The sequence below is a fragment of the Sprattus sprattus genome (genome assembly GCF_963457725.1).
Source record: "Sprattus sprattus genome assembly, chromosome: 11".
Classification (NCBI taxonomy): Eukaryota; Metazoa; Chordata; class Actinopteri; order Clupeiformes; family Clupeidae; genus Sprattus; species Sprattus sprattus.
Genome location: NC_137909.1, coordinates 5,770,343 through 5,783,059, shown reverse-complemented (window position 1 = coordinate 5,783,059; position 12,717 = coordinate 5,770,343). Strand labels below are relative to the sequence as shown.

At 42.9% G+C, this 12,717-nt stretch overlaps 1 protein-coding gene across 1 annotated transcript; it reads left to right on the top strand.

Annotated features, from left to right (window-relative positions):
- Positions 1 to 1,800: 1,800 nt before the first annotated feature.
- On the top strand, positions 1,801 to 12,494 carry LOC308372879 (uncharacterized protein; the record flags this gene model as incomplete). The annotated part of the gene is made up of 5 exons (XM_080848227.1): positions 1,801 to 2,272; positions 2,553 to 3,212; positions 10,684 to 11,163; positions 11,455 to 12,114; positions 12,460 to 12,494. 5 exons carry the CDS (start codon positions 1,801 to 1,803, stop codon positions 12,492 to 12,494), a joined length of 2,307 nt encoding a protein of 768 aa, XP_080704353.1.
- Between the last annotated feature and the right edge of the window lie 223 nt (positions 12,495 to 12,717).

The following is a 12,717-nucleotide window of genomic DNA, read 5'->3' as shown; positions in this document are numbered from 1 at the left end:
TAAAAGGAAATCATACATTTTCGTGAAACACTGGTGTACGAAGCACACACTGTAAGGATGACTGTACCTGAGGCGAATGGAGTATTGTGGAAATGGCATGTTTAGCCTGTCTGTAGCCATACTGCAATTAAGCATAGTGGTAAAAAATAGATTGATAAAAAAGCCCTGTGTCAACAAGGTGTAGAAAAATCAACACTAAGGAAGTATATGTAAATTGAATTGCTATTGTTCAAAAGCATCGTCTGAATTTTTGATACCCTCCTGTGAAATACTGATTTCTGTGAACTACAGATTAAGGCCACGTCTACACGAAGCCTAGATTGCCTGAACTAGCAACGTATCATACATAGCCTACATTTAATCTGCATAAGAACGCATTACAGTCGTAAAATCAGTCGTCAGAGACTGTAGGTTAAGCGAAAAATTATTGTATTTTATATTGATAATAACAAGTATAGAACAGTGCAACAAAGCAATGTGCAACAAAGTGCAACATGACATGTCTGTGAGTTGTTTAAATGCCAGTGCATTATGGAGAAGCTGAGTTTGAGCACGAGAGACCACAATGCAAGGGGTGTGTATCCTGGATGTTTCATGGTTTACAAGTGCTTCCAATTTCATGGTTTTATTACTAACAATAATTGTAGGCTATTGTTGAGGGCTTTGTGCTTTATGTACTGTACCTCTGAAGTAACATTAACGCTAGCTAGTGGGCTACGCAAGCAGCTATCATTGTCTGACAGGACTAGAGCTAACGTAACATTCATCTTACTGGCGCTAAGCCATCAATGCTGATATTTTATTGCAAAAAAGTCACCCGCCAAAGTGTTGAGTGGCTTCCGAAACGTACACATCAAATGCAAAATCTACACACATTTGGTGCTTGCGGATGTTCACTTTAGACCTTGAGGGTAGCCTACCTATATAGTAAGTACATTTTATTTGTATAGCGCCTTTCGCAGGCAAAACAGTCACAAAGTGCTTTACAATTCAGTTCAAAGTAGGCCAATGTACAAACACAGGAAGGCATACACACAGCATAAAACCTAACAGGCATATACAAAACCATATAAAAGCAGTAAAAGCAAAACAAATTTTAAGACCATACAATAAGATAATAATCAGCACAAGGGTTAATACAGTAGGCCTTGTGAAAGGTGTAAAGAATAAATTAACAGAATGCCTGTCTAAAAAGGTGGGTCTTTAAGAGGCTCTTGAAGCGGTCCACTGAGGGAGCAAACCTAAGATCCAGTGGTAGGTCATTCCATAACCTAGGGGCCATGGCTGCGAAAGCGCGGTCGCCACAGGTTTTGAGGCGGGTACGTGGGACAGAAAGAAAGTTTTGATCAGTGGACCTGAGGGATCGTGATGCTGAATGTAATATTCCTTGGTAGCCTATTCGGAAATGAGTGCATACAAAGTAGCCTACTTATATAGTAAATAAAACATGTATCCCTAACTATTGTATAGTTGTATATTGCAATATTAATGGACCTCATTCTCGAAGGCAGTTAAGACGAAATGTCCGCTTACGAAGTTTGCGGTACAATGGGAACCTTGACGGATCACCGCATTCCATCGCAACCGTGTGGGCTGGCCGTAAACAGGGCCTATAACATGTCAAAACCTTGCCAGGGTTTCAAAGAGGGGCGTGAGATTCTTAGAGGCCCTATATAAGCCAAAGATCAGGCACCAGGACTGTCAGTAGCAAGGTCGGCCAGCTCCTGGGGAACACGCAAAGAAGAGGCCCTTCTCTCTGTGGTGGAACTACTATCTAGCAAGCAACACAAAGGCAGAAACATGAGAGGCTCCTCATACTCCCAGAAGTCCCTGTCGGTGAGCAACTCCAGCAGGGTGCGGGTGCAAAGTCCATCTCCTTCCCGCTGTAAGGGATCCTCCTACAGCCGCGGTCGTAATGGGTACCAGGGTGGTGTGTCTGCTGTTGAGGTTGGCACAGAGATCCACCAGCAGCATGCAAACGAGAAGGAGGAAATGCATGAGGTGAATGTTCGCTTTGCCGGTTACATTGGGAAGGTGCAGGCCCTGGAACTGAGGAATGCCCAGCTGCAGGCAGAGCTGGCCGCACTGCAGGGCCGCTTCAAGGGAGGACCTAGTGGGCTCGGAGAAGAGTATGAGATCAAGTTCAAGGAGATGAGGGATCTGATTGAGGCCCTGACTGCAGAAAAGGGCTCAGCTGACATTGAGAGGGGTTACATCGAGGAGGAGATAGACGTGTGGAGGCTCAAACTGGAGGAGGAGATGACCATCAAAGGTAAGCTGAGAGAGATGAGCTAGAACTAGAACCTTGCTGAGTTATTAATCAGTTTCATAGCAAATGGGTCAATACTGTAACCTAGCATCATTTAGTATACTTTAGTCTTTGGTTGCTACAACTAGAAAACAATGAAGCTTTAGTCCAAGTGATATTATGAGGTGGTAAGCCAGTAGCAACTAAGATGTGAGGTCTTATAGCTCTTTTAGCGTCTAGAGTTGCCAACTCTTCAACAATGCAGTGCAATGCTGACTCTCTCTTACCCAATCTATAATTCCAGAGGCGGCTGAGATGATCCTGCTAGAGTTCCGTCAGGATGTGGATAATGCCACGCTGCAGAAAGCCGACTTGGAAAGGCAAGTGGAACAGTTGCTGGCCGAGATTGAGTTCTTGAAGAAGCTGCATGATGAAGAGGTGGCTCTTCTCATGAAGCAGATTGAGGATTCCAAGGTCAATGTGGAGTTGGACTCAGACCGGCCTGACCTGGCTGCCTACCTGTGCAACATGCGTGCTGAGATTGAGGCCGTGGCTGCTCGCAATGTCCAGGAGGCAGAGAAGTGGTACAAGGGCAAATTCGACACACTGAAACAAACAGCTGGCAAACATGAGGACCAGATGAAGACCACGAAGGACAAGATCACCACCTTCCACAATCAGGTGACTGAACTGCAGAATCAGATTGATGGCCTGAGAGCCAGTAATTCTGCTCTGGAACAGCAGCTTGAAGGCATGGAGGCAAATCACCAAGACAAGGTGGCAGGGCTGGAGGACATCATTGCTCAACTGGAGAACCAGCTCTGTGAGACCAAGATGGAGATGAGCAAATATATGCAGGACTATCAAGAGCTGCTGCACATCAAGCTGAAGCTCGATGCTGAGATCGCCACCTACAGGAAACTGCTGGAAAGCGAGGAGAAGAGACTGGGAATCTCTATAGAAGGTAAAGCACACCGACTTAACTACATCAAACATTATTGTTTGGCATAGAAGCTTTTTTGAGTTCCATGCTTAGGGTCTGTATCTTAGGATCTTACCATTTTCCCACTCCAATATATAATGCACCCATATTTTTGACATGAGTTACAGCTTTAAACCAGAACTCCTCTGGACAAGCTATTTTTAATGCCCACAGAACCAATTTACTCTTTTTGTGCAGAGGATAGTCTTTCCCATAACCACTTTTGTTGCACTCCAGACATGATTAGAATCAGAATGGCATGAAATATAAATGCTACTGTGCTTATTGCCTCCACAGGCGAGAGCCACCCAGCCATCCAGGAATCTGCCTAAGGACCTCCACTCCTCCCAGGACACTCCATGCCTGTCCGTCATTCCCAGAGACCCAACACTGCACCACACCCATGTCCTGTTATGCCCTGGCTAACTCGCCCGTCTGGGGAACCCACAGCTGCCATTTTGAGAAACAGCTAAGATGAGTTCCCAGGTGCTATTTAAAATAAAGCTGGACTTGAGTTCACTCAGTTTGTACAGTGTTTTCGTACAGCTTGGGTGTATGTGTGTGATTTGGGTGTTGCAGGACAAACAGGACATTATAGCAGGGTTACTGGTTACTGGTAATTATTGGTATTGCACAGTACAACTTGCTGGAACTGTACAGCAAACACAAACGCAAAGTAAAGATAAAACCATGCCTATTATGGTTAAAATATCTGAACAGCTCTCCATTCAGCGTACCAACTCATCCCACCTCACTGCTCACATCACAAAATGTATGTGGGAGCTATTACAGAAAATACCGGTATTTGAAATTTCTGAACCAATAAAAATTCCTCCTGAAAGCAGACCTTGAAGGAGTTTGGAATATCTTTGGCTAAACATAAAGGGAAAAGCAGAGGATAAGGGTAGGTTTTAAAGGAAAAGCTCTCAGGCCTAGTTTGCAAAACATGCAAAACACACAGCATTAAAAAAAAATGGCAAAGGTATGGATGCTCTCTCTAGTAAAGAACAACCAACCTAAGAGGGCACACATCCCCTTACTATTCATTGAACTTCACTGGCTGCCTGTAGCTGCTCGCATCAAGTTCAAGTCACTTATGCTCGCCTACAGAGTTAATAGCTGGTTCTGCGCCTATCTACTTAAATGCTCTTGTAAGGGCAAATGTTACCCCCAGGATGCTGCGCTCGTCTACTGGTGAGCGTCATTTAGCACTGCCAGCTGTGTACGGCCAACTAGGCTATTCTCATTTGTAGTTCCACCAACGTAGCACTACCAGAGCAGGGGCCTCCCTTTCTACCTTTAAGAAGCTCTTGAAGACCCAACTCTTCAGCGAGCACCACCCTTCCTAACTTGCACTTCTACTAGTACTTAACTTGCACTTACAGCGGGTACATTTCTGCACTTTTATTTATTGTTACATTAGGTCTCTATTGCTCTTAGCTTGACTGTTTTCTCCCTTGTACGTCGCTTAGTCTAAATGTACATTTTGTCATCGAAAAACAAACAAACAAAACAAAAAAACAGACAAACCCTCCAGTTTTTCCAGATTCACATATATTACAAAAGCTTCTGTGTGTTTTGGTACCGCCCTGTGGATGTAGAACAGAGGACCAATTGGAGCCGCAGTAACAAACCCCTTCAATTTTAAATAAACGGCAATGTCTGTGTTTCATGACATACACACATGATGGTTGAAAGGAATGGGCTTCTTCTTAAAAACAGGGGCAGCTGCTGTACATGAGTCTCTGGTAAAGCCTCAAAGGAGGCAAGTGGATAGGAGGTTAAAGGAGGTTACAGTGCATTCCTCCACAGTGCTTTTTTATAGTTCATTCCTCCTCCAGTTTGGTATAAAGGAGAGTGGGTTGCCTATTCCAAAACCAAGCCTTCTGTACTGGGGTTGGCTCTTGCAGAATTTGGGCTAATGTCTGGTGCCATTGGAGCTGCTAATTGTTGTGTATTTGCACTTGCCTAATACATTGGATAAACACCGGAGTAAAGTTAACAATGCCTTTATTTGGTTTCTTTTAACTCGTTACAGGCATGAACCTTCTGCTCTAGTTCAGTGTATCAATGCGCCTCTCAGTACTACATCAATGGTATCACATAACAGAAAAGTAGTTCCTACAACTATAACTAAAAGTAGTTCCATTAATAAGAAAGAAAACCCTGGTGTTTGGGGATGAGGCACACATTTTCACAATTAAGTGCATTTACCTACCTCATTTATAATCTCATTTCTGTGTGAAATTGTTTTAGGACAAATATCTGTGATTAAATGGGTACATACCTGAAACAACAATGTGATCAAATCTAGGTATCCTGTGCCTTGAAAGATCCATCGTTGAGAACTGAAATGTGGGTTTATTCATTTATCAGACACTTTAATTCAAAGCAACTACAGATACAGATGTACATTTTCACTGACATGTGTGCTCCCTGGGCATCATACCCTTGGCCTACAGAACCACTGTATAGACATATAGCCTAAAGTTTATGAACATACATACTGATTGCTGCTGTTGTGGCATCCGGTATTCTGTCAAAAGCCTAACACTGAGGCCAAGGCGTTTATCTCCTCATCTCAGGTATGACGTAAACGATCCATTTGACATGCTTTTAGTCTGCAGTTACACCAAGTTCATTTCAGACAGTGAACTCTTGGCGCATAGTGCTGAAGCACTGAGAGACCAGGTTACACCAGTCTACTCATTTGTCATACTAGAAGCAACATTCATCACACTCACAATATATTTCAGAAAATTGCGTTCTTCACAAAACATACATATATACAATAATGAAAACTTTTCAAAACACCCAGCCAAACTAGATGGTTTTAGCCCAGTATCCAGTTATCATCTCAGCCATAAAAACTCTTCAAGACTAAGTGCACCCACAGAGCTGTAATAATAATAATAATAATTCATTTTATTTTTAACGCACATTCATTGAACTTCACTGGCTGCCTGTAGCTGCTCGCATCAAGTTCAAGTCACTTATGCTCGCCTACAGAGTTAATTGCTGATATCTGCTGTATAGCTGTATGTGCCTGAAGCTGTTTTGTGAGCCAGCATCCAGCATCCATCGAACCCTTGGCCTATAGAACCACAGTATAGGCATATAGCCTAAAGTTTATGAACATACATACTGATTGCTGCTCTTGTGGCATCCAGTATTCCGTCATAGGCCTTACACTGAGGCCAAGGCCTAAACCCCTTGACTCCTCATCTCAGGTATGACGTAAGCGATCCATAGAAGTACTGTTGAATCATCTGCAGCCGTGTTCAGGCTAGACCTATAGTGTGTTTGTCAATTTCAACATTGGTCTAATGTAATGATGAAACAAGTCTCACACTTAATAACAATAAACATGTGAGGTCCCCTGAGTGTGCAAGTCTGGAGATCTGAATTGGCCGTTCGAGTTTGAAGAAGGAAAACCTGCATATGACTGATGGAGGAAACCTATGCAATAAGTAAAATATGCACAGACTGCATTCACAGAGGCAGAGAAACCAATAGTGAATGTAGTGACGAGATGTAGATTGACTACTGTGACAAGGACATGGCTTCTTCTCCTGTCCATCACTTACACACCCACAGCTGCTAGTATTCTCAGTCTTTAGAGCAGCAAAGCAAAAGAAGGAGAATGGGCTGAAACAACCACATGATTTTTTATTCATAGTAGTTCTTCAGAGGGAGGTGGTCCAGTGCAACCCTGATTGGCTAAAAGATGTGGAGAGGTTTCCTTATATAAAACTGCACATCTCTTAATGAAGTTAAACAGGGGTTCAGCAAAGGCAGTCTTCAAAGATAAAATAAAGTCTGTAGCTATACTGCAGTAAGCATGGTGGTAAAAATGTTTTGATAAAAAAGCCCTGTGGCAACAAGGTGTAGAAGAATCAACACTAAGGAAGTATATGTAAATTAAATGGCTATTGTTCAAAAGCATCTTCTGAATTGTTATACCCTCCTGTGAAATACTGATTTCTGTGAACTACAGATTACACGAAGCCTAGATTTCCTGAATCTGGATTCATTTTTGGATCTGGTCATTTATATTAATCGCGTATACACAGAGCCGTGTCAAGGAAAATTTGCATTTACACAAATGGCGCGGATCGGATGAATTCGCTGTAGTATATCTCCCAGGCCTGTTGGTGGCGCTGTAACGGTGCGACAGACAACTTAAGAAAATGGAGAAGGAGACATGGAGCATGCGTATAAAGTGACAGAGACAGAAGTCGAGATCCAACTAGCAACGTATCATACATAGCCTACAATTAATCTGCATAATACATATTACAGTGGTTAAAAATCAGTCGTCAGAGACTGTAGGTTAAAGTAACAGTATGCAACAATTATACTTCAGGATTAGGGTTAGGATAAGCAGTTTTACCTTAAAATAACAGCTTGGGGCGCTACAATGAGTTTTAGTATGGAGAATCGCCTCCGTGCCATTGCCATACCAGGGTCCATAGGCATATAATTGCTAAATGTAAGATTGCCTGACGCCGCTCGGCTTTCAACTGTCTGCCGAACTACTAAGTAGCTTATTTGCCGTCTTGCTTTGTCTTGTGTTGCACTTGCTTGATGTTTGACTGTGTTAGGACAGTTGTCGAGTAACTAGTTTGTCATAATGTCAAAGTCAGCACATTTCAAGAGATTTCGTTAGTTTTAGCCGCTAGTATATCGTTAGGGAATAGCAATTGATCCGGAATGCTTCTTTAAGCGAAAAATTATTGTATTTTGTATTGATAATAACAAGTATAGAACAGTGCAACAAAGCAATGTGCAACAAAGTGCAACTCTGTGAGTTGTTTAAATGCCTGTGCATTATAGAGAAGCTGAGCTTCAGCACGAGAGACCACAATGCAAGGGGTGTGTATCCTGGATGTTTCATGGTTTACAAGTGCTTCCAATTTCATGGTTTTATTACTAACAACAAATGTAGGCTATTGTTGAGGGCTTTGTCCTTCACCTACTGTACCTCTGAAGTAACGTTAACAGGCTACACAAGCAGCTATAATTGTCTGACAGAACAAGAGCTAACATAACATTCATCTTACTGGCCGTAAGCCATCAATGCTGATATTTTATTGCAAAAAAGTCACCCTCGAAAGTGTTGGGTGGCTTTCGAAACTTTCACATCAAATGCAAAACCTACACAAATTTGGCACTTGGCAGATGTTAATTTCAGACCTTATATAGGTAGCCTACCTATATAATTTCCCTTGGTAGCCTATTGGGAAAGTGCATGCAAAGTAGCCTACTGATATAGTAAATCAAAAATGTTTTCATAACTATTGAATAGTTGTATATTGCAATAATAATGGACCTCATACTCGCAGCCAGCTAAGAAGAAATTTCCGCTTACAAAGTCTTCGAATCGTACATCTAACACTGTATGTTATTGTTTTGAAACTTCCGTCTATGATAAAAAATCTTTTCATGTCAGATTTGCTCATATAGGCCATATAGATATATATATAAAGGCTAGATGTCTCGTCCAGGTTTCCGGCCAACGGAGTCGAACGTCCGCACATGGCGGCCATCTTGCTGCGGGGAACTCGGTCACGTATAACATTGTATTGGTAGTGGTATGCACCATAACTTGCTCAATTTTCAACGGATTTACAAATGGTTTGGTTATTAACATGGTTATAATTATGGATGCATTTTGGATATTTTTTTGAAAATAACATTATGATTCATACGTGTGAAGTGTCATAACTACATCTGTGACTTTTATAACAAATCAAGCTGTTGAAAAATCGCTTGAAAATTGAGCAAGTTATGATTATTTAAAAAGTACATACCACTACCAACACAATGTTATGGGTGAGTGAGCTCCCCACAGCAAGTTGGCCGCCATGTGCAGACTTTCTAGACTCAGCCGAAAGACCTCTAGCCTTTATATATATCTATGATATAGGCCATGGGTTGGGAACCTATGGCTCGCGAGCCACCACTGGCTCTTTTGCTGACGGACGAAATGGGTTGGAAAAAAATACGGAGAAAAAAAACGTGTAATCAAGGGATCAGCCTAGGCCTAGTAGAAGGCTTAAATAACAGTCAATACTAGTTATATAAAAATGACAAGGCTTCGTGGCAAATACGTAGGTCTATCTGAGTTATTTAATTTAACTTTCCACCTCACTTGACTCCGTAACCATAGCATGCAAAATATTGTTACATTCGCGGCTGGTTGCCATGCCAGTATCTAACAAAATCACAGATTTCCCTACATTTTCGTCAACGAGAAAACTTCCATTGTTAAAGTTGATAGGCTAGAGAAAAATATCGAAAAGGAAAAAAATGCATTGTGCATCCCTGGTGTATCTATCGGCGATTTCGAAATAGAGGTTGCCGACCTGGCCTCGTATGGCATCTGGGTGGGCAAGTTCAAATCACTGAACGATTAGCTGGAAAGAATCGCACGTCAGCGAGCACAGCTTGTGAGCGAACACAAGTGGAATGACATGACATGGGGAAGCTTCCATCTCAAGACGAACTGCTTCTAAAAACTTGGAATGAACTGCCCATATATTGCACATTGCAATATGTTAGTATTGCTGTGTTATCCATATTCGGTTCCACTTATGCATGCGAGAAATCTTTCTCACATATGAAAAATATAAAGACGAACCTGCGCTCGCGTTTAAATGACGAAAGCCTCAACGCTTGCATGAAGCTTCACCTCACCGCCTAATGTTCAATTTCGAGTGTTGTCAACGTTGTTAACTACATGTCGTTGTTACGCCGTAACGTTGTTAACTTCTGTCATTTCCCATTGCCATTTACATTTCAAGTTACTAGTACAATAACTTTTAAAACTAGTAGAAAATGTATATGAAAAACTCTGTTGAATAAAAGTAACTGTTAGTTAAATATCCATTTTTTTCTTTTAACTTTTTGTGGCTCTTCTGAGATAAAAAAAAACAAAAAATGGTAAAAGTGGCTCTCCAGGCAAAAAAGGTTCCCGACCCTTGATATAGGCTATTGCTGACACTTTTAAAAAAAGTTTTTTAACAAAGGTCTGATGCAAATAAAATAAACAGTGATAGATTTAAGTGTTGCTTGTTAATGTCATCCATTTCCTAACCAGCTTCTTAACAATATCAAACATTTAGTTTGATCGATGATGTTGCTGTTATGAAGTACAACCATCTACGGAATGGAGCATTCAAAGTGAATGGGGATTGTCAAACTTGACGGATCAACTCATTCCATCGCAATCGTGTGAGCTGGCCGTAAACAGGGCCTAAAACATGTTAAATCCTTGCAAGGGTTTCAAAGAGGGGCGTGAGATTCTTAGAGGCCCTATATAAGCCAAAGATCAGGCACCAGGACTGTCAGTAGCAAGGTCGGCCAGCTCCTGGAGAACAAGCAAAGAAGAGGCCCTTCTCTCTGTGGTGGAACTACTATCTAGCAAGCAACACAAAAGGCCCGTGAACAGTCAGAAACATGAGAGGCTCCTCACACTCCCAGAAGTCCCTATCGGTGAGCAACTCCAGCAGGGTGCGGGTGCAAAGTCCATCTCCTTCCCGCTGTAAGGGATCCTCCTACAGCCGCGGTCGTAATGGGTACCAGGGTGGTGTGTCTGCTGTTGAGGTTGGCACAGAGATCCACCAGCAGCATGCAAACGAGAAGGAGGAAATGCAGGAGGTGAATGTTCGCTTTGCCGGTTACATTGGGAAGGTGCAAGCCCTGGAACTGAGGAATGCCCAGCTGCAGGCAGAGCTGGCTGCACTGCAGGGCCGCTTCAAGGGAGGACCTAGTGGGCTCGGAGAAGAGTATGAGATCAAGTTCAAGGAGATGAGGGATCTGATCGAGGCCCTGACTGCAGAAAAAGGCGCAGCTGACATTGAGAGGGGTTACATCGAGGAGGAGATAGACATGTGGAGGCTCAAACTGGAGGAGGAGATGGCCCTCAAAGGTAAGCTGAGAGGGATGAGCTAGAACTAGAACTTTGCTGGTTTATTAATGAGTGTTATAGCAAATGGGTCATACCCATCAATACTGCTACCTAGCATCATTCAGTTTATACTTTGGTCTTTGATTGCTACCACTACAAAACAAGGAAGCAATATTCCAAGTGATATTACGAGGTGGTAAGACAAGAGCAACTAAGATGTGAGGTGTTACAGCTCTTCTAGTGTCTAGAGTTGCCAACCTTACAACAATGCAGTGCAATGCTGACTATCTCTTACCCAATCTATAATTCCAGAGGCGGCTGAGATGATCCTGCTAGAGTTCCGTCAGGATGTGGATAATGCCACACTGCAGAAAGCCGACCTGGAGAGGCAAGTGGAACAGCTGCTGGCCGAGATTGAGTTCTTGAAGAAGCTGCATGATGAAGAGGTGGCTCTTCTCATGAAGCAGATTGAGGATTCCAAGGTCAATGTGGAGTTGAACTCAGACCGGCCTGACCTGGCTGCCTACCTGCGCAACATGCGTGCTGAGATTGAGGCCGTGGCTGCTCGCAATGTCCAGGAGGCAGAGAAGTGGTACAAGGGCAAATTCGACACACTGAAACAAACAGCTGGCAAACATGAGGACCAGATGAAGACCATGAAGAATGAGATCACCACCTTCCACAATCAGGTGACTGAACTGCAGAATCAGATTGATGGCCTGAGAGCCAGTAATTCTGCTCTGGAACAGCAGCTTGAAGGCATGGAGGCAAATCACCAAGACAAGGTGGCAGGGTTGGAGGACATCATTGCTCAACTGGAGAACCAGCTCTGTGAGACCAAGATTGAGATGAGCAAATACATGCAGGATTATCAAGAGCTGCTGCACATCAAGCTGAAGCTTGATGCTGAGATCGCCACCTACAGGAAACTGCTGGAAGGCGAGGAGAAGAGACTGGGAATCGCTACAGAAGGTAAGGCACACCTACTTAACTTCATCCAACATTATTGTTTGGCATAGAAGCATTTTTGAGTTCCATGCTTAGTGCTCTGTATCTAGGATCTTACCATTTTCCCACTCCAACATATTATGGAAAAATATTTTTGATGACCTGAACTAAGTTTCAGCTTCAAACTGAACTCCTCTGGAAAAGCTATTTTGAATGGCTAAAGAACCAATTTACTCTTTTGGTCACTTATATTCAAAGTGAATTGTGCAGAGAACAGTCTTTCCCATTACCACTTCTGTTGTGCTCCAGACATGATTAGAATCAGCATGGCATAAAATATTAATGTTACTGTGCTTATTGCCTCCACAGGCAAGAGCCACCCAGCCATCCAGGAATCTGCCTAAGGACCTTCACCCCTCCCAGGACACTCCATGCCTGTCTGTCATTCCCAGAGACCCAACCTTGCATCACACCCATGTCCTGCTATGCCCTGGCGAACTCGCCCATCTGGGAAACCCACATTTCTTAAGCCATTTTGAGTAACAGCTAAGATGAGTTTGATGTGAAGGTGTTCCCAGGTGCTACTTGAAATAAAGCTGGACTTGAGTGCACTTCAACAGTTTCTCC